The following is a 24,469-nucleotide window of genomic DNA, read 5'->3' on the forward strand; positions in this document are numbered from 1 at the left end:
TTAGAAATGCCACTTTTTCAGCTGGAGTGCAACAGACTTCTATCTAATTAAAAACAACCACATCCCAACTGTGTGATGCTCTTGCACAGTTTTGACTAATTCTGGTTTGTTGCAGTCAACAGAAAGTTGTCCGCAAATAATTTTTGCATAGTACTTAAATATTATCTTTGGTGATGTACCCATATTTTTTTTTATATATATATATATATGCACTTAAGGTTAGGCATAGGCAGGACCCTTTTGTCACATCTCTTTAAATAAACAGTGGGAACATACAAAGTAAACATGGATGCAGGCCACATGCTTTATTGCAAAGACAATTTACTGAAGAAAGTTTACTGGCTCTTGTAGAGAAATGGTAAGAAAAAGAGTCAGCAAAGAGGCATGGGACACAGGAAGCAGGAGCAGTTAAAGTGAGACTTTGGTTTATGGATAAACATATGTTTGGCTCTTTTTTTTGGCTAAACGTAACAGCGTGAATGCCAAGCAATGCCTAAAAAAGAAGAGTGGAACGAAAACCGAAACTGCTCTGTGGTCTTTCTTATTTCTTCAGGGAACAAAGAAGTTTATGCAAGTTTCTCAGCAATACTTTTGGCCGCTTTGATAGTAAACATGACATCGATTTCATTTAAAAGTTTCAAGGCCCATAGAATCTCTATGATTTTCCAGAAGCAGCCTTGGGGGGGGGGGGGGGGGGGGGAAGGAGGAATGTACCCAGTGCATTTTGAAGGGAAAAATAATGAGATAAAAAAATTACTATTGAGATGAAGATGACTGCCAAATTTAATGTAACTCCCTTTCAACACAGCCAGCAACTACAGATTTGACTGCAATGAAGGAGGTGGAACAAAGAACTTCTGGTTCTGCAGAGAAAGATGGAAGGCACCTCAACCATCTTCCCATAGTTGACACATTTCAGCGTTTGGCACAGAACAGGTATTTACACCCATGAAGCCCATCTCCATTATTTACCCACGGTGTTACCCAGAACAGAGGAATACCTGCAATGTTAACTCACGGACCTTGGTGCATCCGGCTCAAACATTTCTTACAAGTTTCCTTGTGGCAGCATACAAACATTTCCTTTCTGCTGGGGAAGTCCTTAGAGCTCCTCTGCTTTTGGGTAAAATGACTAAAACGAATCTTAAGTGAAGAAAATTAGCTTTATTTATGTAAATTAGAAAAACAAATTGTTAGAACTTTGGTCAAATGGTTAATTCTGTACAATTTACAATTATATTTATATACAAAACTTATAATAAAATACAGTACATCACACTTTTCCTGAGTCACCGCATGTTTCTCAGTTCTGTAAATCTTTTTTTTTTCCTTCTTTCTTTTAAAGTAATTAGATTCAAGAAGGAAATACTATCCTCAGTTTGATAGTGTTTGGTTTAGATAATACTGGTATTAAGAAAGAAGTCAATACACTATATGTAGAAAATACTTTATAGCCATTGCAATTTTGATAGTTATTTTTCTATATTAAAATATGTTTCTTGATAAAAATGTTAATTAGATACTCCTTATTCTGAGTCTGCTGCACTTTATTTGACACAAGACAAGCTGACTTCAAATACATCCATCTCTCATTGCAGAGATACATAAGTTCAGGTGAGTTACACATACATATAACCGATCATTTAAAGATCGGGAAACATACATCCAGATAGAGCAGATCTCTGAATGGAGGCACAGTATATTAAAATTGCTGTCCTATCCTGGACAAGAGACACAAGCTCCAATTGCCCGGCCAGCAAAACAGAAAATTAACACAAGTGAACATCCTGTAAAGTGAGACGGTGCCGAGCAGCGAGGCACCAAGCCTGCCAACGCTCACAGGCGCAGAACAGTCCTGCTGGGTGAGGCGCTACGGAGTCCTCGGGGAAGAAGCATTGCAGAGCTGTATTTAACAGCAGTTGGTAAATCTCAGCCAGCTCAAGAAGTTATTAGGGTTAAAGCTATCAATATTACCTTTCTTGAGTTGAATATTTTGAGATCAACAATAATCTATTGTAAGGCTTACAAGGATATTTAATCTGTTTACTTAATGACGCAGTGTGTTAAATTAGTAATTAGGATAGATTGCAACCTGCAAGTAAATTTATGTCCCAGTTAAATCCAAAGACCAATAAATGTAACTTATTTTTGACAGACACTGATTTAAAACAAATTGATTTTGCTTAATGGCTAAGTGTGGGCTGCTCCTAAATAGATCTATGGTAAAGTTCACTGTACTTTTTTGATATAGGCATGTGTATTTCTGGTATTTTAGTCCAAAATAATCCAAAAATACAGATTAGATGAGCTCTGATAGATTTATTCACAGTGTTTAGAGATGTTTAAGAAGTCTCACAGTAACAGAAAGTTATCTAGAGATTTGCTTTCTCTTCAAAACTTTCTGTAATACTTCAGTGCAAACTGAAATATATGAGATCAACTCATAGCGACCCTACTCCGATTAGAAATTAAAAGGGACATTTTTTGCTGTTGATATAAAAGTGCGTAAACTGACAATATGAGACTTTAAAGAAAATTGGTCTTCAGCTGAATGCTCGAACTTTTCCCAGGATTCTTTGCATGTTTAGCAGTCTTCACCTTGATGCTTTCTTGATTGCCTTTTACAGCTGACTCGAGCCTGGCTTTCATAGTTGGAGAAGCCGCCATTAGTTTCTTGAAAACTGATGAATACTGTGGGCCAATCTGCATCAGATTTTGCAAAGCAAACTCATGTAGATTTTTTGCTGAGTTTGTAGCAGAAACCAGGGCATTTTCATCCAAAAGGAAGGAAATAAGGATGGGAAGAAGGCAGGCCACCAAATGAGCACCTATAAACATTGAAAACAGAACTTAAACATACACTTTTTAAAAACAGCTTCAAATTCTAACTAGATGTGTCTCCCTAAGTTAGCATTTAACACAAACTATAAAGCTGGAAATGTTATTTGGAACGTTGGTAAAAAGAACCAACGTTCTTGTTGGCAATTTTGTTAGCAATTAGTGTTCAGGACTAGATTCCTAGCAGTAATTTTGTTTTAATTTGTTACTTATGGCAACTTTCAGCACGTCCAATGCTTTGGATCCTAGTACTGGCAGTAACTTACGGTGCTCTTCCTCAGCAGTGGCTGTCAGCCCCGTAACCACCTTTATTCCCTCCTGAATGACTTGAAGTTCAGCAGCATTTTCAGGTTTTGCTTTTTCTGTTTCCTGCAGTTTTCCCACAATGGATGGTGCTAAAGAATGAATATAAGGATATGACACAGTTTTGTTCGGATGCTGAAAGATGGAGTGCAGCAGCTGGTAGCACTTATACTGTACCTAAAGGGAAAATGAAATTTGCAGTTAAAGCGTTATACTTAAAAATACAAGTCAGTGTTTTAAAACTCACAGTTTATCAGATAAAATTTTAGGGAGGGGGAAAAATGTGCCTCAGATTCAAAATTCATCAGGTTGCAGGCTGCTAATGCAAAATACTTTACAGGAGCATTATAACTTGTAATCAAATTATTAACGGAAACTAGATCATTTTTCCTGTATCTTTCCACTGAGGCCTACACCTTCCTGCACTTTTGAGTTCAGGAAAAAAATATTATTCGTATGAAAATTATGTCCTAGCACTGTTTTGAAAATACACTCTTTTTTGCAAAAACACAGCTGACTGAAAATGGATGCTTAAAATGTAAGCATTACCTCTGCCAAACTATAGGCACAATTTTTAAAAGCCTGAAATGGTGCAGTAGCTGGTGTGTCACGGGAAGTCAACAGGACCAAAACTGTCACGTTCCTACATCATTTCTGAAAGGCTCAGATGCCTAAACACCTGGGTAAAACTTGCAAATGCAACTTTTTTTGCATACTACTATTTTCTTGCAGTCATATTTGGCATCCCCACCTTCCTATCAGTGGAAATCAATGTTTATAATACTAGAAATATATTAAATACAGCTTACAGCTATTTCTCAAGTAAAGGCAACTTTGTTTAATTTGTGTTACTACATGAATATATACAGAGAAGATGCAAGAAAACCAGTTTACAGTGAATTCTCACAGTCAAACACGACATCTAATGCATGTTTTTTTTCAGAGCTGGATTTTCAGACTGAGGAAGTCCCAACTCCTAGGAAAGCCATTTATATTTGCAACAATAATAAATACAATTTTTTTTTCCCTGATATGTTGTTTTTTCAGATGAAGAATAGTAACAGATGAACTGTGGCACTACAATCTAAAGCAACTATGCAGAAATATTTATACTAGGCCAGAACACGGCGTTGATCTAGCTCAACAGGCTGCCTCCAGCAGTGGCCAGGAGCTGATGCTTGTGGGACAGTAAAAGTTATATAGCGGTACTTGCTCCAGCTCCCAAAGACCAACAGCTGAGGGATTTCCTATGCAAAAGACAGTATCTGCATGTTGAAGATAAAATAAATCAAATGAAACAGGTGACTGAAAAACTACACAACTGTATCATGTACTTATTAATGTGTAAAGCTTTGACTGATGCAATAAAAAAATAAATCATAGAAATACGAAAGCGTATACAGAATAAAAAGTGATAAAATGCACTGCTGGACATGTTCTCGCTGACTTATTCTAACTATATTTTAAAATACAACAGATACAGTCAGGAAAGAATTAACTGGAATCACCACACAGGACAAGTAAAACAACTGAACAGAAAATAAGCTAAAATCAATCTCATATGATACTAATATTCTTAGCACTTCCCCAGTACTTACAAGAGGATCTTTTGAGTCAAGTGTTATTTTAAACTTCTCAATACAACGCTTTTGAAGGCACTCTACGGTAGTCACTTCTGGACTGGTAGACATAACGAATACTGTAATAGCAGTGAGCAGGCTGACTTCATCGAGGTCTTGGAGAAGCCCATCTACTATCAATAAAGTAAGGAGTCTGTTAGGTTTGCATTAAAAGTAATTTTATGAATTCAAGTGTTACGAAGAGGTGGAATAGAAATATCAATGTCTACCTTTCTTTAGAAATCTCTAGGAATCTTACGTCACGTCAAAAACATGACATACTCTGATGCACTGATAGGGATTTTTACCGCAATAAAAGCCAAGGCCAAAATGGGAATTCAGGGGTGGTTACATGCATATTTAGAAATAACAGCATATTCCTACTCCATTGTTCCTCTGTATAAATTACAATAAATATCTTTGAAGAACTCGTATGACATACCAGGATACAATGTATTTTGAGAATAATATAAAATTTGCATTAAGAACATATATTCTTTTGCTATACCACAAAAAATCAGCACTATAAACAAAAGTTCCAACAACAACCTACAACTTAGAGAGATTAAACGTAAGGAATGATGAAAGTACTACAAACTCGGGAAGTTGAAGCAGCAGCATACAGAAAACTAACTTTAAGACAAAATTATTTTTTCTTGAACTACTGTTTTAATCCCCTTTGCTTCAAATGCAGACCTTAACTCTTTGTGGAGAGCCTGCAAGCAGCGCAGCTCTCTGTTATGCTCAACTGTACGCTGAAGCCGTAACTCCCATTTATTCTATCATACCGTGTAACTACACTGTGCCACTGCCTAAGGCAGAGCTCAGCCTGCAGTCCCACGTTCATACCTTTACAGACGACTTCTCATATGAACTGTAGGGACAAGATCGCACTATAGTTTCAGCGGTACTTAGTAGCCAAGTAATTCTTCAGTGACTAAAATTGTTTTGTTGGTTTTTTTTTTGTTTGGTTTTTTTTGTTTGTTTGTTTGTTTTTTAAACACACAAACCCAAAATTTGTGCTTACCTTGATCCCAACAGTCAAGCACTGTGACCAAAGCACTACGCAGAAGATCAGTCCAAGCAGTCCGGCTCTTCTCTGCTCGAGCCATCGGAGAAGACAAGAGCCCTTTAAGAGCTTGTAGCGATGCAGCAACCGTCAAAGGTAACTGGCCATCTTGCAATTTCACAGCGGTTTCTTTAAGTACTCCAATAATTAGGTACAAAATAGTAGGAAGAACCGAAACACTTCCTGTAAAACAAAGCAAATTAATTTCACAGAAGGTTAAAAAATTCAGGTACCTTTTGCATTAAAAAAAAAACCACCTCATTTTTATTTATAGCTTATCTTTTTTAATCACCTGTGTGAATGGAGGCTCTGGTAATTTGAAGAAAGATTTGAAATATCATGTGACTTGCTATAGCAAACACGGAGTCAGGCTGCTCACGTGAAGTTAAAACTTTCCCTCTTTTAAATTAGCACTGTATATCTTTTTCTTGATGATTTTATCATATGAAGTGTGGAATTATGTCATGTTCAGAGAAAAGCAAGAACAGAAAGATATGAACCACTGAGAAGCAGAAGAAATCAACCATAACTCCTTGCAGTGGTTTCCTAATGTTCAAATGATGGCTTTTAGTGAAAGGTAATGCGAGAAATTTCCCTTTCAAATTTAATTTATGTCTACATTATAAATTCCTGAATACACAATTCGAGTACAATAGAACCACGTAGCTATCGTATACTTCCCTGTACAAAATGAATCTATTAATTGCACGGCTACATGTGGGAGGAAAAGAAAAACTACTCCTTTAATTGCTTCAGTTTTGTAACTTGTTTTGTAATCTGACAGTCAAAAACATAATTAGAACAGGAAACTGTCACAAGCAAATCAACGAAACTTGCTGCCAGATTTAACCAGCTGAGAAAATTAGGTAATAACAAGGGGGCTCAGAAGAGGCCAATATTTTTTCATTAATCTTTCCTTGTGATGAAACGGCATACCTTCAGGAGAGCAGATTGCAGGAACATCAGAGAGAATAACTAATGCTGCTGCTACCAGTCTACTCCCATCTTCCGACAATAACAGATGTTTTCCAGGTTGAACTGCAGGGCTACAAGTTAATTTAGGGTTGAGCTGGGGAAGCTGTCTGACAAGAATACAAACACATAGCTCCAGTGTTGCAAAGACTAATGATTTCCCAGGCACCAGCCCTCCGGTGTCTTTGCCTTCTCCAAATTCTGGTAACGTTTCCTTTTCTGCAGCACCATCATCAACTAAAACGAAAAGAAGAAATATGGCAGAAATCTGCAGGCTGGATCTTGCTTCCAGAAAGTTTACGTCTTAAGATTGTTTCATCACCAAGTGATAATCTTGATACATATATACGTGTCTGCATGTGTATTCAAAGTTCTACTGGCAAACTGCCATCCTTCTGAATGAGCAAACTACGCGCTCATTGTCAAAAGGCAGAAGTGTGTGCAATAGATTTAGACACACAACATGCTGAGGCACCATGCCAATATGGTGTCGCCTGGTATAAGTGTTTTGTTTCTTCTCCCAGTTTTTTTCTTTTAAAAAAGAACAATCAGAGTAAGTAGTGGAGTCTGTCTGGTAACAGCTGTGTGTGCTGAGTCTCTCCCTTGCTCTGCTGCAGCTGATCCCAGCTTTTTGCTAAGACTCCTCCCTCCCTGACACCTCACAAGACTATCCCAACTGCAGTTTCTCCAGTCTTTCTCTTCACTCCATGCCTTCTAGTCACCACCAAACCCACGTGCTATCTTTCATACCACCCCAATTTGTCATATTAGGCACCTGGACTGAGTTAAGTAAACCAGGATTAGTCACCAACTGTGCAACACTTCAATTAAGATGCATCTTGGAATACTACCTTCAAGAATCCGGTTTTCCAAGAAAGAATTGCTTTAACCCTGACAATACGTATTCAATCTCTCATACATTATTGTACCTTCTGCGCTTCTCCGCTTTTCCTTCACATGTTCCTGAGCTGCAAAAAGAATCAGCCGAACCACTTCGAGGGCAGCAAGCTGGATATCCGGCGATTCTCTGGTCAGTATCAGTCGATGCAGAACATTCAGCAGCTCTACACCCAACTCCTACAGTGAGAAAATGCTTAATATAGCCTCATTTTGATGCAGGAATTTTAGAAACTTGTTAATACTTGCTAAAGCCAACAGTATTACTCTCATTAATCTCATTAAGGGACATGGTACAATCACAGGAGTTGGCATTTTCTTCAACAACTAGCTCCTAGCTCCCAGTAGGAGCAGTCCTGCTCAGTTCTCCCAACACAATAGTAATAACTGTAATTTAGAGATAAGGCACTTAAAACTACTACAAAAAAAATAATCAAGTAAACTTTATCTTACAGCTTTTTAACTCTTGGAGGTGGGGATACTACATTGTAACCCTTGTACAGGATATGCATTTCCTTGGAAAAAGCGCCAAGAGGCAGCAGAACTTAGGCATGTCCACAGGCTTTATCACTTTTGCTGTGTTAGACAGCTGCATGGCACACGGATTAGTATAAAGCTTCATTTAAAGAAAATAAAAGGAATTTTGAAGTTACAGCTTCTTTCTAGGATCACTGGGGTGTTGTGCTTTTTTTTTGGGTTTGCCTTTTTTTTTTTTAAACATCACTGCTTTTGTCCAGTTTGCTCTCATCATCTTCAATATTTATGACAGAATTAATTGAACTGTCCTTTGACAGAGAGAGCAAGAGAACTTTTTTTCTGAAATTCTGTCTTTACCTGGCTCTCATCCTAGCTTCCTAATTACTCCTTCCTGATGAATGTCCTCAAGTTCTCTGCCCCTCACTGTCTTCTTACAGGTTCAATGCTGTGCTCTTTTTCTCTCCTCGTTCTACAGCTTTGGATTTTGGTAAAGCATATGATTCACCTACTACTTACGTGTTGAAGATTTCTACATATACGACACAGAATAGAGATACTGTTCAAACTGAAATTATGCTTTAATTCTGGAGGGCTTTTGATCATTAAGATATTACCTGATCACCACCTATTTTAGACCTTGGCCATGGAACATCGAAGAGTGCCTGTAGAGCATGTAAGCAGGCAACAATGTTCTCCATTGCTGCATCGGATCGAGGAGAGCAGAGAAATTCCACACTAATCCCTGTAAGTGTCAGAAGAAAAAAACAACGTATTTGCTTGAAATTTTAAGAAGTAATTTTGTCAATTATTAAGTAACCTAACAGTAGGTTGAGAAGACATAGAAATAGCGTTTGTATCTTATTAGCATCTCCTATTGCTAATATCTTGGGGCAAGAACTCTTATTTCTCTCAAAACAATGAAAGAATTTCAGCTTCCAGACAGTATAAGACACAATTATAACTGACTATTAACATAAGCAAATTAATAAAGAGAGAGCAATTTCTGAGTAAAAGACTGAATTCTAGGTCCAGTGAATAGGCAGACAATCCATAAAGAGCATATAGCAGAATATTTGCCTAATCACACTGATTTATGTAATAGAAGGAAATAAAGGAGAAAGTAACAATAGTTCAGAGACTCAAAGGTTGAGGCTTTATCTTCCCATTTTACAAAAATGCTGCAGATCGCAGCTACCGCAACTGGAGCGCCAGCAATAAGTAAATTACATGAAGCCTAAGCTTGCAAACTCTAGACCAGATAAAAGCAATCACTTTTTTTCTGAGCTTTCAGAACTCTTCAGATGACATTTTTATGACATTGGAGATAGACTTCATATGAATGTAATCCATATTCTCATCCCAGTTGTTCAGCTGTAATTCCAAAATGTGTGATGACTTGGGAAACTGAGCAATGCACACTAAGGAACTGCTGTGCAACAGAAAGCGCCCCTGTTTTAAAGTTCTTTCAGTTTCTCTGTAAGTAGTGAAAATTAACAAGTGGAATATGCTCGGAAGCAGAACAAACAAGCCAGGTGTCCACGGTAAAGTATATGAAATTTGAAGCACTAATCAAGTAGCAGAGGGAGCAGGGGAAATGAGCAGCTTCTGTACCAGAGGTCCCACTTTCAACCGCGGGAGCAATGGAGTTCAAAAGGAAGGTGGGTCTGTGCAGGAAGACTGGCATCCAGAAGAAGCCATATGCATCTGGGTCATACAAACCCATTTCAAAAAGGGATTACAAAAGAAGAATACAAAAGAGAGACCAAATAAAAAAAAAAAAAGTGCAATCAGAAATGCCTAATTATGTAAATTTAGAGAACTGGGACTGAATTCAACTGCCTGATTAGCCTCTGCAGTAGTGGAGGCTTAAAGAGAGCTTTATGTGAACTTAAGGAAACACTTGTTCACTGTGATGGTGACCGAGCACTGGCACAGGTTGCCCTGAGAGGTTGTGGAGCCTCCATCCTTGGAGAAACTCAACAGCCATCTGGACACGGTCCTGGGCAACTGGCTTTAGGTGGCCCTGCTTGAGCAAGAGGTGGTGGACAAGATGACCTCCACAATTCTCTTCCAATCTACACACTATTCTGTGATGTGAAACTGTACCTCAGTGATGCTAAACCACACACTCTGTAATTGTAGTACTACAACCAAGATAAAATACACCCTTGAACTTGCATGTTTATGAGCAGAGCAGTAAGCACTTGTCTTAGGTCTTGTTTAGCTCACACAGTTTTTTCTACCACATTTGGGGAAATGCTCTACAATTTTCTCACTAGGACAAAATTCTTCTGACTGTATATTTTTCTAAGATATGCAATATTCAACACTGCAGTTAAATATGAATAATTAAATGTTTGCTAACAGTTTTATCTATTAAAAATGACATTTTGGGTTACAGCATCTAGACAGATTATGCGCTCACTAACCCAAGATAAGATGAAATCTGTCAGTATTCACATCCTCAGGAGATTTCACCAAGGGCCTGGTAGAAGAATCTTGACACATGGTAGTCGGGGTGACAGGTCTAGAGAGATTATTAACTCCTTCATCTGGATCAGCAACGATGAAACCTGTGCTAGTAAGCCATAATGCTGTAGCATAAAGTATCAGTGCCCAGGAGTTGTAGTAATGAGGTCTGGCATTTTCAATTGTCTCTGCTGTATAAAATGTACCACCTACAAGAAGAGAAGTTACGAGTTTGAAGGATATCGTATATTTTCAACTACCATATTTTCACATTCTTATAGAAGAAGATTCTTCTTTTTATTGAAATGATGCTTACCATATTTTATGTATGACTTTTTTTTTTATTAAATGTGCAATATTAAAATTCAGGCTAATAAGCGCACTTGATTTAGATTTATTTGGATAGAATCCAATACAATTACCTTTTTCTTCTTTCAACCATAAAATTACCCAATAAACAATAATACCAAACAAACCTCTGTTCTCAACAGCAGTCTTTATCTTTAGATAGGTACACAAGTATGTCTGTTCTCTATACAATTTAATCTTACTCTGATCTTAACACATCAGCTAGCACGTTAATGACGCGTAATTACAAGTGACCTATGAAAATACAATTGATTTGCCTTCTTACCTTCAGCAGGTAGTTGCGATGCATATTCTGAAGGCAAAGTTAAGAGAGCAAAATCCTGAAGTGCAGCAAGCCAGAGCTTGCTTAGTGTTCCAAGATCTGTCTGTACTAAATCCAGGAGTCCACTGGCTGAAGATGTTACATCTCTGTAGCTTTCTTCAGCAGAGTTTGCAGTTTTTAAACAGTGATTGTGTGCATCACTTTGATTTTTCTGCTTCTCAACTGCAACTATGTAAACCTGTTTATATATTTGGAGAGATATTTACAAATATTAACACTTGGAAACCTACTGTGATCATTAACATGACTGCCTGTTGAATGGGCAGCAGGTGTCCTAGACTATTCCTGCTTCAAGTCCAGCCAGGCGTGGGTGAACAAGCACTTCTTTTCTCTACCTTCTGAATCCACTCCCCCAGCTAATCTTGACGCAAGGGCCCCAATAAACAAACAGCCCCAAGAAACCTACTAAAATTCCTAAACATAGCTGCAGTTAACTTCCCTGCACTTAAAAATCAATGTATTACTAGTCCAGCTTCAGCTTCCAACCATCAAACCCCGTTATAGTTACAGCTACAAGACTGAAGAACTTATTAACAAATAATATACCTCTATTACTATCAAATAATATACCTATATACCTATACACAGTCAAACTATTCCTAAATCTTTTAACTGAAATGACATATTGCACTTGCAACCAACTTTTCAGAAATACGTATTATTCTGTGTTAGCAGCACAGAATGAAGAGTACAATCTTGCATCATTTGCAGACTTTGGGTGTTACCATCAATAGGTTAACTTCAATGTGAAAAGGTCAAATTTCCCTAGATGCCCCTCTAGTTTTCGAAAAAAGATAGGCTTAAGAATGTTTCAGACCAGCAGCCCTCTCCAGAAGGCCCCTGGAGGGAAGCTCTTCTCCTCAACTATAAAGGAGGCTAAGGAGACCAGTTCAACTAATCTCGTTTTTGTGAGTAGCTATCTCCTGCAATTACGATTTCTGTATCTTTTTCAAGATTGCAAGTTGTAGTGGGTTGACCCAGGCCAGCAACTAAGCACCCACCACACCTCTCTTTCACTCCTCCCCACAACAGGATCGGGGAGTTCCTTCAAATAGGTAAAGATCCTAAGTGAGAAATAGGTAAGATCCTAAGTGAGAAGGAACCACCTAGGGCTTAAATGAAATATTAATAAATTACAGATCACAAGAGCTTATCCCTGGTTTACTTTGCCATAGTTTCTCATATCCAAGATCCAGTAGAAAGTTATACAGAGTTTGCTTTGAAGACTTCTAGTGATCTCAATTATAGACTGGAACAATCTCCAGATCTTCACTTCTTACAGTTGAGCCTCACATCTAGTCTGAATTTTGTCTCAGCTTCTGACCAGTGAGAGGTTATTGTTATATGCCATTAAAAACCTTTTCTCCATATAATAATTTCAAATTGATCACAGCACCTCATCTTTTCCTGAATAGATGACATAGACTATCTACTTAAACCTCATGCAAAGGACCAGCAACTTCTATTTAATGAAGCATGCAAGAAATTCCTGAAACCATTCTGTCTGAAAGGTTTTAAGTCACCTATCAGTCATCAAGACTACAATTTCAGAGCTTTACACTAACCTCTGCCCAAGCCTTAAGCACAGCCAGTATCTCCATAGTTGAGGTGCTCTCGTTATATTGTTGACTTTGTGCTTCCTTCCCAGCCTGCACTTTGACCAAAGAGGATACAAGCAACTGGTGAACCCTTCGAAGGTCATTAAGATCACTGACTACACCGCTTGCTATCCAGGCACTGCACACCTAGTGTCATAAAACAGAAATAGTAAGAAACAAGAGCCAAACACCACTGGACACACTTTTTTCCATCTGTAAAATGATGAAAAATGGATTTAATTTCTACTGAGATACAGTTACTCTCAGATAATATCAAATGTTAAATGACATTACAGTTTAGCATACGTAAGTAAGGAAAGCCAAAAATATTAGAAGGATGTCATAAATAACAGCCAAAGTATCAACTGCTACAAAGTTTCTCAAAAGATTTTAAAGTGCATAAAATCTTTGGGTTGTTACAATGTAGAGAGGTAACATGGGTGACACTACTTTGTGTGCATTGAGGATTTGAGGGTAGATGATTTATTTCCTTTTTCTTGTGTGAGGCATCAAGCAAAACAAAAATTTCAGAGAGTCTATTACCTAAGACTTCTGATTTTCAACACTTGCCTGACATGCTTTTGCTGTGACATCAGGAGGAGTTTCAGGAGCAAAGGCAGGCCTAAGTGCTGCTCCAACCTAAAGAGAAGTTAATACGTTTAATACATAGTGAGCAATTAACTAAATAGTTACTTTTCATAAGCAGGCTTTGTTCCAGTTTTCCTTTATAAAGCAGTTTCCTGTTCATTTTTCCACAGACTGTTTCAGTGAGCTTAAAAAGCAGGGAGACAATTGCAGTCGTACTTCTATTGTTTTGCTTTGCTTACACTGAAGACACGGTTCTCTTAGAGAAAGGTCTTCAAAGTTGATTCTATTTTTTACACAGTCTAAAACTGAAACAGAAACCTCTTCCTTCCTGAATTCTTGACTTGATGAGTAGCCCTCAAAAGAAAAAACAATGTTCCAAACCATGAAAGACTTGCAAGACACCTAATGAGTGACATTTCCTTACTTAGAAAGAATACAGATTTAAGGAAACAAACAGCTGAAGTTGGTCAACTTTGCAAAGCGAAAGAAGGGAAAAGCACAAACCCCATACACCTAATAAAGAACACACAAACAGACTCACCAGGTTGCAGAGATTTTGACTGTTCTCAATGTTGAAAGCTATTTCACTAAAGGTAATGAAAATTTCCCTTATTGCTTTAGCTGATACCTGAAAACTCAGACTTAAGTCTGATGCTCTTTGAGATGAAAGTACAGTGTTGTACAAGTACTACAAATATGTTCCTGAAAATAAGTGAAACACTAGATATTTAATTGCTTCAACATCTCTTCAACTTCTATGAAACAGCTGATGAGAAGATCTATGCATAGCATTAACAGAAACACTTTAAAAGGTAGTGAACGTGAAAAGGAGAATTATTAGCTTGATTTGTGACCTGCTTGATGATTTTGGACAGCAAGGACAGATAGTGTATTTTTTCCACTTGGTAGTTCCAGACTAGATCAAGGCACTTCTACTTTCCCACAAAGAAGTGCCAATAGCATAGAATTCTAATGGCAAACGCAAGATCAAAGTGGGCTAGGATGGCTTCAGTGTCAGGATCTCTCCACTTCTATGAGAGAAAGTGATTGGCTTATTCAATGCCTGCTAAAAATTGAGGAATGAGCGCCAGATGACACTTAACACAGCTGCCTGACATATTTAATGCACATGCAGCCTGGAATGCAAAATGATCAGGACATCCTTTCTGTAAGTCTCAACCAAGACTTAACTGAAATAGTTCTTGTGAGTACAATACATGCTTTTACCTCCTCTAGCTGATTTAATGACCAAGATCTAGTGTGATCTCTGGGGTGCAAAGGCTACTTCTAAGCAGTTTTAAGTGACAGTTGTTCCTAATACTTCTTGCAATACTTCCAACGCTTTCAAGACTATGCTTTCAAAAAAAAAAAAAAAAAAACAAAACCAAAAACAACCCAATGTTCTATTTCCTTTTTGCTGTATTCAAATAGGGAAGAGGGAAAAATGCTGAAACTTTAAAGCTTTGGGGCTAAAAAATTATATGCCCACTGAAAAGATGCTTTCTAAGTCCAAATAAATTAATAATAGTTTCAGTAACAAACTAAGTGAAACCTGACTCTAGCACTACGCACCGCAAAGAGCAAATTTCTTTTAGTGATTAACTGTAACTAATTCTTTCTAAGTTATTAGCAATGATGCTTACATTGGCTTGATATTGCTCCAAAATTACATGACCTGGAAACTCCGGCTCTGGAACAGCTGCAAATTTCCGAACAACAATTAGCAATGTCTGAAGCCCAGAAAGACGAAGTTGATCACTGTGATCTGTGGCAGCCATAAAAGCCATACGGATCAAGTCAGCTAAATGCAATACCAAAAAGTCATCTGAAGAGAAAACAGAAATTAGAAAAAAAAAATTTATTAAATTTAGATTTAGACATAATATATTTTTTAAGACTGCTCCCAACGTTTTCAAAATGTATATTTTACATTTTACCTTACCACATATCAAGGATTTACTTCAGGCAACTTACACATAAAACAATCTTACTTGGACATCTTGCATTAGCTGATCTAGGCTTCTTTCCATTTGAATGTAAAAAAAAAAAATACTTAGAATAAAGCAGAAATATCCTTATGTATGAGCCAGATTTTCTAAAAAAAAGTTTTGAGGAAAAGACCTCCAGATAAACATAGAGAGGTACTGAAAACTGGCACTGTGTTTCTACTGGTAATTATGCAAATTATGGAAACAAAAAAAAGTGGAGTTTTTTTAGTTATGCTCGCAGATACCAAACTGTGATGCTGTAGGCTGGTGCCAGCTATCACTTCTGATTGCCAAGGCTTATGCAGAAACAATGGCTTCCTACGCGTATGTCACGGCACTAGAACCAGGAAAGTGAGTGAAAATACTGCAGTCATATGCCAATATTTTGGCAAATAAAAATTGCTCTACAGCTTCATAAATATAAGCTTCTAATCAGAGTAATTAAACGTTTCAACAATTGCAAACAACAAATTTATGATGAGTTTAATTAAGACGCAAACAGCTAACATTTATTTTAAGCATAAAATTCTTTCAGTGCTTAACACATACCTCTTGAATCACGTTGTTTTCTTTCCTGAGCCAAAGTTATGTCGAAATGGGCACTGCCTGCATTTTCACACTGGCTTATAATTTTACAAACACACTCTGCAGCAAAAACTCTGGTAGGCCACCGTGGATTACTGAAAGGATGGAACCTCTCATCGCTGTCAGTCGTTAATACAGATGCATCATCCACTTTGGCAGTTTCCTCTTCTTGAGTGGTATCTAGTGAAGCGACTGTATTGAAATCTGCATTTAGGACATGGGGGTGGGGGGAGAAGAAATGTAATATTCTTTCTTACTGTAACTGAAAACTACAGAAGGACTTGTAAGAAAATCTCTTCATGGTCTATCTCTAGCCTCCAACTCACTATCACTCCCTTCAACCTTGGTGTCTTAAAGGAAAGATATTTGATATTACTTGCTGGAAGACAAGATCAATACCAGGAAAGGAAACGAAGAACTGCAGTGAAATAAGTGAAAGGGGAAAAAAAAAAAAAAGCTCTTTTAAAATAAATGTAACATGTTAGAAGCTAGTACTTTTCCAAATCAAAAAAATCTAAACCCAAGAAGTTTTCCTACCGCACTGCAGATAAAAGAATTCCACCCCCCCGCCCCAGTATTCAGCACAGTAATTAATTCTATCTGTTCAAGAGTTTCATTATGATATAGTAGGTCTGCATCACTCCTATTATTAAAAGAAGAGAGGGTCTGAATATTTTTCTTGTAGGCGTTTGCACAGGACCCACAAGCTCAAATGTATTCTGCATTTCCATTTCTGATATAGAAATAAGTTAACGTTAACGTGCTGGTTTTGGCTGGGGTAGAGTTAATTTTCTTCGTGGTGGCTCCTATGTTTTAGATTTGTGCTGGAAACAGTGTTGATAACACAGGGATGTTTCAGTCGCTGCTGAGCAGCGCTTGCACAGAGTTGGGGCCTTTTCTGCCTCTCACACCGTCCCACCAGCAAGCAGGCTGCGGGGCACGAGAAGCTGGAAGGAGACACGGCCAGGACAGACACTGACCCCAACTGGCCAAAGGGCTATTCCATACCACGTGACGTCATGCTCAGCATATGAAGCTGGGGAAGAAAGAGGAAGGGGGGGATGTTTGGAGTTATGGCATTTGTCTTCCCAAGTCACCATTAAGTGTAATGGAGCCCTGCTTTCCTGGAGATGGCTGAACACCTGCCTGCCCATGGGAAGTAGTGAATGAATTCCCTCTGCACTTTGCTTGCATGCACAGCTTTTGCTTTACTTATTAAACTGTCTTTGTCTCAACCCATGAGGTTTCTCACTTTACTCTTCCTAATCTCTCCTCCATCCCAACCAGGCCGGGGGGAAGTGAGCGAGAGGCTGAGTGTGGTGCTTGGTTGCTGGCTGGGGTTAAATCACAACAACTACAAATCAACAAGAATGTGAACAGGAAAGACTTCCTAAAATGTTTACAAAAACTTGTTCAATAGGGAAACAGCAGTCAGAAGGGACAAAATCATATTCCTTCTGAAAGAACTAAGTTAAAGGGTCCAATGTTTCAATATGAAGGACGATGACATACTTAATAAATGTCAAACATTCAAGAAACAAGAATACTTTCCCTCAGTGACAGACTGTACTGCTGCAGGCCTTATTTTCATTGTGTTCTCGAATACAGTGTATTAGAACTTACCAGCTGAGGCTGCAAGAACATCTTTACAAAGCTTCAGCCAAAAAGAGAGCTTTTCAACTGCCATTGAAGTAAGCATATGAGTCAGAGTCTCTTTGATATCTTGGCACAATCTTTGATCCAATTCTTTGTCCAGCAAGCCCAGCAATGCCCCCTCCAGGCCTATTTCTCTGATGTTAACATCTGGTAAGAAGAAAGTCTGTGAGCTGAATGCTGTACATCACAAAACTGAAGTAATGACCACAGAAACACCACTGAAGGTTGCACTCAATATTTCATGAACAACTATCTAGCTCTGAAGTACTTTTGAAACAATAGTATTAATTGCTTTAATACTGTGTCCAAATCATCTGAGTACAAAACAAACTTTGAACTTTTACAGAAATATACTAACAACAGGAAGAAAGTTACCCCAGAGAAAGAACCAGAATCCTACTCTGAATTTCACAGCATTACCATCACCATAGCATCTGTGCTCCTGAAAAACTATTATCTTTGGCCATCTCATTCTTCACGCTGACTGCATTATTGCAAAATGGCTATCGTCTATCTTTTCTGAAAATTTCCAAATGAGTTTAAATTGAAATCCAAAGTGAAATCATGTATTACCACCATCCTCCTCACAGGAAGGCACGTGAGGATGAACTAGTGATCACTCTCAGGCCTTTTAGCAAGAACCCCAAACCTATAGGAAGTTAAAAATTCTAGGGACCCCCAGCTGATGATTACTAAACTAGTTCTCCAAAGAGGTCAGCAGAAACTTTTTTCAACAGGCTTTGTATACCTTCCCTCAATGACAGATTTTTAATTTAAGAGGGAAAATAAAATGATGAATATGCATGTAAAATGCAGGACTGTGAAGCAGTTACTACAACAGCTACTGGCTAGACGGGCTTAGGTTTCCCTGGAACTCCACTTGCATTTTCTCATTTAGTGACCATTACTACCTACAGTATATGAAAAGCAATAGTATCTTCATTTTATCACTAAGAAAGGGTTTAGATGCTTCCATAGTTTGGTACTATACAGAGAACTGAAGCAGAAAATCTTTTTGAGTTAAAGATTTCAATAATGTAGCAAAGTTCTCATACCCATAGTAGAGTGTGTTTAAAATTCATTACCAAGGTGTCAAGCTCTTTGATCTCAAAACTTCAATATGTTACCTGGAGTAAAATCTTCTCTGCTCTCTTTAACTAATGCCACGGCATATTCCGATACCTCAGCAGCTTCTCTTTGCACAAGCTGACGTAAGCAAGCTACCACTGCACGTCTCAATAGTAAGTATGAGCTACAGAGATTCACCTGAAACGTGCAAGAAGAAACAGTAAGATGGCAAACAAACCTTTACAGCAATACCTCAATAAGTCCATTATTTTCTGAACAATTGCAGTTCTGACAAATCTGCAAAGTCAGTAAGCAAGTAATTGATGCTATTTTTGCTCAGTATTTGTTTTGTTTTGTTTTTTAGCCCCAGATGATAGGTTTTGCAACTCCTGTAATCATTTTTAACATATCAGTACTTTTAACATTTTCTCTCCAAAGATTGGTGTGGGGCTGGATCCAACTCCCACCGATATTGGTAGAAAGACCCTCATTAACTTCAATGACGGCTGAACTGTGGTCTCAATGAACAATTAACTCTATTCTTTGCCTGCAGGGTATATATAACAGGCTTGAAAACTCAGTGCAAGAGAAAACTACCCCAATCCTCCTCAAATGTAACTAGGGGAATCCCAGTGTAACCAAGGGCGAGAGAGTCGATCAGGCTTTAGTAAGTCTGAACTCCATGCATGAAAGTAAGTTTATAAGAAAGAGCAAAGAGAACACCGCTGCAATTTCATTGCCAAAAATATTATATACTCAGATTACATTAAATCATGTTTAGAGAAGGCAAGAGGAAGGGTGAGTTACTGATGAGTGTATCACACTGAGACAAGTCAGCTCTCCTGAGCAGTTTCTAGCAAAAAAGTTTATAGCATCACCATATTTTAACACCACCAGGCCAGTGTTTGTTTTTTATACTGAAAAATACATGATAACAGATTCATTATTACAGGAACAAGGGAAAACACTTTAAAACCCAAGACATAGCCTCAAGGTTTTTTTGCTAGAGTGGAGTTTTCCAATTTTTATTTGCTTGCTTTCAATTTTAAGAACATTCTGAAGGGTATCCTAAATATACAATGAACTAGCTGTATGGCCAGGCAAGATGGCTACACCAATATTTATGCAGCTGCTTTTAAATTAAGCTTAGGTTATCAGAAAAGAAATTTATTCTCTAGAAGTAAGCAATTGTGTACCCTTAGCTGTCACCACCCTTAAAATAGACAGAGCTGAGTGTCTGCTGCAGGGAAACCTTGCGGTATGGTCATGCTCCTTGTTTGTCAGCAGTAGGTCAATATATGTTAGTCAAAATGACTAATATATATTAGTTAACACACAGTGAAAAAGAATAACTTAAGGACAAGAAGAGTAAGTGCTACAGAATTTCAGCTTTGTTACATTAACAAAACTAAGCTTCGTCTTCTGAATTTCTATGCATGCACATCAACCTACAATATTCAGTTACATATTTAGTAGACACAAAGATAAACTCTATGCATAATTCTTCCAAAAGAAAAGAAACCTGACTCAGTACGTATGTCTGCAAGATACTTTAACTGAAACTTTAAAAACAACAAGTGAGGCTTTTAATGCAACATTTATGCAAGCAGGCTACACATTCTACTGCAAGTTGGACATGCATAAACTGCGTGCTCATTTTTAATAGGGAAAAAACAGAGGATCCAATTGAGGCCACTGAATAATGCAAGATGCACATTTTTAATCTCTCTCATTCTCCCACATTCTAAGCAGGGGACAGGACAAAATAACAGACACAAAATGCAAGCATCACAAACAAACTTAAATGAACAAACGGTTCCCTTTCTGTGCTTAACATGTAAAAACAAAATTATGCCTCACTAAGCACATAAATGTAATGTACATCTGCCATCTGCAGAAAGTTAGGAGAGGTCTGGTTAGGATGATAATCAAATGTCATTTGACATGCTAAAAGAAATTACGTTAAAATGGTTAAAAGCAAAAGAAAAAAATGAAATAAAAAACACCACTGCAAACTGCAAAAGTTTAGGATTAACAAGGCACAGGGACCTACCAACACAGAATTATCCAACAAGATTTCCTGCACAAAAACAAATGACAAACCAGTCATGACAAAACCAAAATATAGATATCACAGTGATACCAACCACACGTGGAGACCATTACATGTAAATCCAGCATATATTAAAATTAAGAGTCTTAACTCAAACATACCAAACCCCTAATTTTAGTTCATTTACCTTTTATTTAATATTGAACACGCTTAAATTGCAAGCCAGCTGCCCCTAAAATTAGTACTTATACAGTACCAAGAGAACAGCACAGCATAGTTATTGACATTGTGTACCTTATTGTGTTTCAAAATATCTTCAGTGTCTTGCAGCTGAAAACTGGTGTTCACTACCTCATAAGCTTACACGGATAAGCTCTTTAGAAGTCTGTGCTCACATCAGTTAGCTTTAGAGCTAATATTAGACATAATTAAAAGCATATGATTTCTACTCTATTGGAGCCAAGAATTTAACTTTAAAGAATTTAAGCGTTACGCTGCTAGATACAAAAGCCCTGCGATAAAAGATCCAATTGACAAAGAAAGAATACTTTCAGAAGCCAAAGAAGGGAAGGTAGATAATGACAGGCACATGTACACAATTGAGAAAAAACCACAAACAACAACAAAACCAAACCAAACAAAAACTGAGCCAGTGAAGCTGTGCATCCATTGCCCAAGTCATGTTTTGTTAGTGCTGGCACAGTCACAAACTGAATATTTTGGAAAACTGAACCATCTCATGCTGTAGGGGTTGGGAAGACAGGTGGAGGAGGCAGCGTGCAGCTGCTCAGCATGCCTAATGCCACATTTATTTGAAAAAGAAAAAAACAGGAAAAAAAAGAAAAGGGAAAAAAAGAGAAAAAAGAAAAAAAGAAGAAAGAAAAAAAAGAGGAAAGAGGAAAGTCTATTTCAGAATTTTAAAAAGGCAGTTTGAAGACAGAGAAATTTTCTAGAAACCTTGAGGGAGAAGGGTGGACAGGGCAGTTGGTTCAATTGTTACTAAAAAGCACCACCATTTCTTTGCACATTTGTTTCCAAGGTTTTATGAGTAAGAATTCATGTTTCTATGGACAGAAGGGAAAAGATCATTTATCTGACCACAGATTCTTTGCCTCTCCTGTTTTTCTGCCTTAAATAAAGAATGTAGTGGTGAATATCCACAGTACGTAGCGCCCAACTTTTATACTCTAGTTCCCCTTAAGATTTCAAAATGCATTCCAGAGGACGACAGTCATACCTTGTTCTCCACCTGCAGAAGTTTAAACTCCTGGTGAATGACTTGCTGAGGGTCACTTTGCAAGTCAACAACAGGCAAGAACAGATTTCTGGTCCAGTCCAACAGTTTATTCTGCTTCCCTAGCGTGACGGTGATTTAGTGGGTGGAAACCAGAGGGATGGATGGCGAGTTTTACAAATGCAGAAGGTCTGCTTGTGCAATGATCTCACAGACCTGCGAAGCACAAGCTCAAACCTTCTTTGTTTATGACACTCCTGAGAGATGTACTGATGTTTACTGAATTGTCAGCATCAGCAACATTGGTTCTACTTCTGTAACAAGTTCATGAGAATAAGTTCACCCATGTAAGGCCACTGACTTTGGTGGACTCCTCCTCCGAGAAGCTCACGATTGTTTCAGGAGTAGAGGCGAACATGCACGTGTGCACAGACACACACACTTGAGCCAGGAACCATGCTTCTTAATTGAGTAATTTAATTATTATTATAAAGTTCATAAAGTACTGTATGAAGTACTTTGAGACAATTTGAAAAAAAAAATTTAAAGTCAGTACTAGCATATGAACAAGACAACTTTATCATGATATCTTCTTTACTGGTAGGTACTTGCTATTAGAGACATCATACTGTACCTGGAAGAAGACTGTACATGGACTTAACATACGATCCCAAATCCTAATACATCCTCTGAGCACGAGAGTGTCTTACATGATTGGTTGTGATTTTAGTAATATAAGAAAAACTGGTTTACCCAGAGAAGAGAAAATCATAGCTGGTATATGTTAAAAGAAAGAACACTTCAGATGAGTTCCATTTCTTTTGCAACTAGTATATCCATGCCTTACACAATTTGGGGCTGAAAGAGCTTCTCCTTCAATTTTTCCTGGCTCCTACAATCATGTTTCTAGTCAAACTGAATAAAGATAAATGGATAAAATCCAAACTCCATACAAAATCAATATATGGTTACTATCGATATCCAAGTGCAACCCAGGGGAAGATGTGAATAGGAATTGTGTTAAGATAGACAAGAGAGATTTAAAAAAAACCAAACCACCATAATTTATTGTCGGGTTTTTTTTTTTTTTTTTTTATTTTTTTCTCTGATTTAGAGGTAGAGTCTTACTTAAAAAAAACAACCAACCAACCAAAAAAAAAACCCAACCAAAAAACCCCCCTAGCTAGCCCCTCAAAAGCCACCAAGGCTAGTAACTACCAAAAAATTATTTTTGCTTTCTTCAGTGCTAAGTGCTTGGGAACAGCAGCTATTCAAAGACAGAGAGACTTTAGGGGAAAAAAACAACAAACAAAATCCTAGCAAACAACCCCCACACACACCTCTTTGTCAAATACAGCTGAAAAATAGTTTGGTTTACTTTATTCAAAGACCTGGTTTGACTGTTACTTATGTAAGCGTCAGAAATTTTTATACTGACTGCCAAGAAGTCAGTACACTGAAGCATTAGTGCTACAGAAATTAAAAATAGAGGAATCTACGTTTTTTCACCATCATTAAAAAAAACCCCAACCCAATCCAAACAACTCTCAGTAATTACTACACACAGTTTTGTTTTGTTTTTTTTAAATCAATCCTTCACTTAAGACATAAAAGCAGCAGAGCTAAAATACTGGCCAACATAAAATAGCTGGTAAAAATCCAGCACAAAGTTGTAAGGGATGGTGTATCCTGCCAGACAACTGGCCTTAATAAGAGCAGCAGAATGCACTTGCAAACAGTTCAGAAGGCCAAGATTTCTACAGAATGTGCTCTTCTTGTAAAGGGGAAGCAGAAACTGAGGAAAAAAACCTGAAAAAATAGAGAATACTTGCCTGTAGGAGGATATGAAACACCTCACCCCTCCATAACAATCAGTTCCCCTGGTTAAAGACGCATTTGCATTTTTTAGGTGTTTCTGAACTAAATGTTTTAAAATACAGGACGTAGACAAGTAAACATACTCACACACAGGCAGCTTACGAGGCTGGACAAGTTGACGTGTCGAGGAGCAAACATGTGAAGCTGCTGAAGGCAAGAGATGGCTTGAGCCTGAACAAGGCAGTCAGGATTGTCCTGCATCACCGCACAGCCCAGGAGACAGGAAGTTCTTAAGGCTGAAACTGTCATACTGCTGCCTAGATTCAGAAGAAGAAAGGTTTTTGTTTTCAAAACATCAACTTTTTTTTTTTTATTTTTCCTCAGAACATAACCTGTCTTTTTCCCAAGCCACACATAACTCTCATCCTCTGGGAGAATACTTTTTAGATCTGTGTTATACTCTGATATCAATATCACATTGCTCTGTGGAAATTTCAGTGTCCAGGTACCTAAAAGCTGACTTAAACGCAAATTTACATGTCTGCA

General features: G+C 37.8%; 1 protein-coding gene across 1 annotated transcript in view; it reads right to left on the reverse strand.

The window, feature by feature from the left end:
• Window positions 1-1,146: 1,146 nt before the first annotated feature.
• The window catches only part of HEATR5A (HEAT repeat containing 5A), a 51,831-nt gene continuing 28,508 nt past the window's right edge, over window positions 1,147-24,469 (reverse strand). Inside the window, exons 20-35 of the mRNA XM_074148720.1 lie at window positions 24,071-24,240; window positions 18,878-19,016; window positions 17,718-17,897; window positions 16,059-16,298; window positions 15,165-15,346; window positions 13,504-13,572; window positions 12,901-13,080; window positions 11,279-11,513; window positions 10,605-10,853; window positions 8,790-8,917; window positions 7,731-7,878; window positions 6,766-7,038; window positions 5,788-6,012; window positions 4,740-4,894; window positions 3,105-3,318; window positions 1,147-2,828 (exon numbers count right to left, since the gene is read on the reverse strand). Coding sequence (XP_074004821.1) covers window positions 2,527-2,828; window positions 3,105-3,318; window positions 4,740-4,894; window positions 5,788-6,012; window positions 6,766-7,038; window positions 7,731-7,878; window positions 8,790-8,917; window positions 10,605-10,853; window positions 11,279-11,513; window positions 12,901-13,080; window positions 13,504-13,572; window positions 15,165-15,346; window positions 16,059-16,298; window positions 17,718-17,897; window positions 18,878-19,016; window positions 24,071-24,240 — 3,089 coding nt within the window. The 3' untranslated portion in view covers window positions 1,147-2,526. The remainder of the gene's footprint in view (window positions 2,829-3,104; window positions 3,319-4,739; window positions 4,895-5,787; window positions 6,013-6,765; window positions 7,039-7,730; window positions 7,879-8,789; window positions 8,918-10,604; window positions 10,854-11,278; window positions 11,514-12,900; window positions 13,081-13,503; window positions 13,573-15,164; window positions 15,347-16,058; window positions 16,299-17,717; window positions 17,898-18,877; window positions 19,017-24,070; window positions 24,241-24,469) is intronic.

The sequence above is a fragment of the Numenius arquata genome, chromosome 6 (genome assembly GCF_964106895.1).
Source record: "Numenius arquata chromosome 6, bNumArq3.hap1.1, whole genome shotgun sequence".
Taxonomy (NCBI): Eukaryota; Metazoa; Chordata; class Aves; order Charadriiformes; family Scolopacidae; genus Numenius; species Numenius arquata.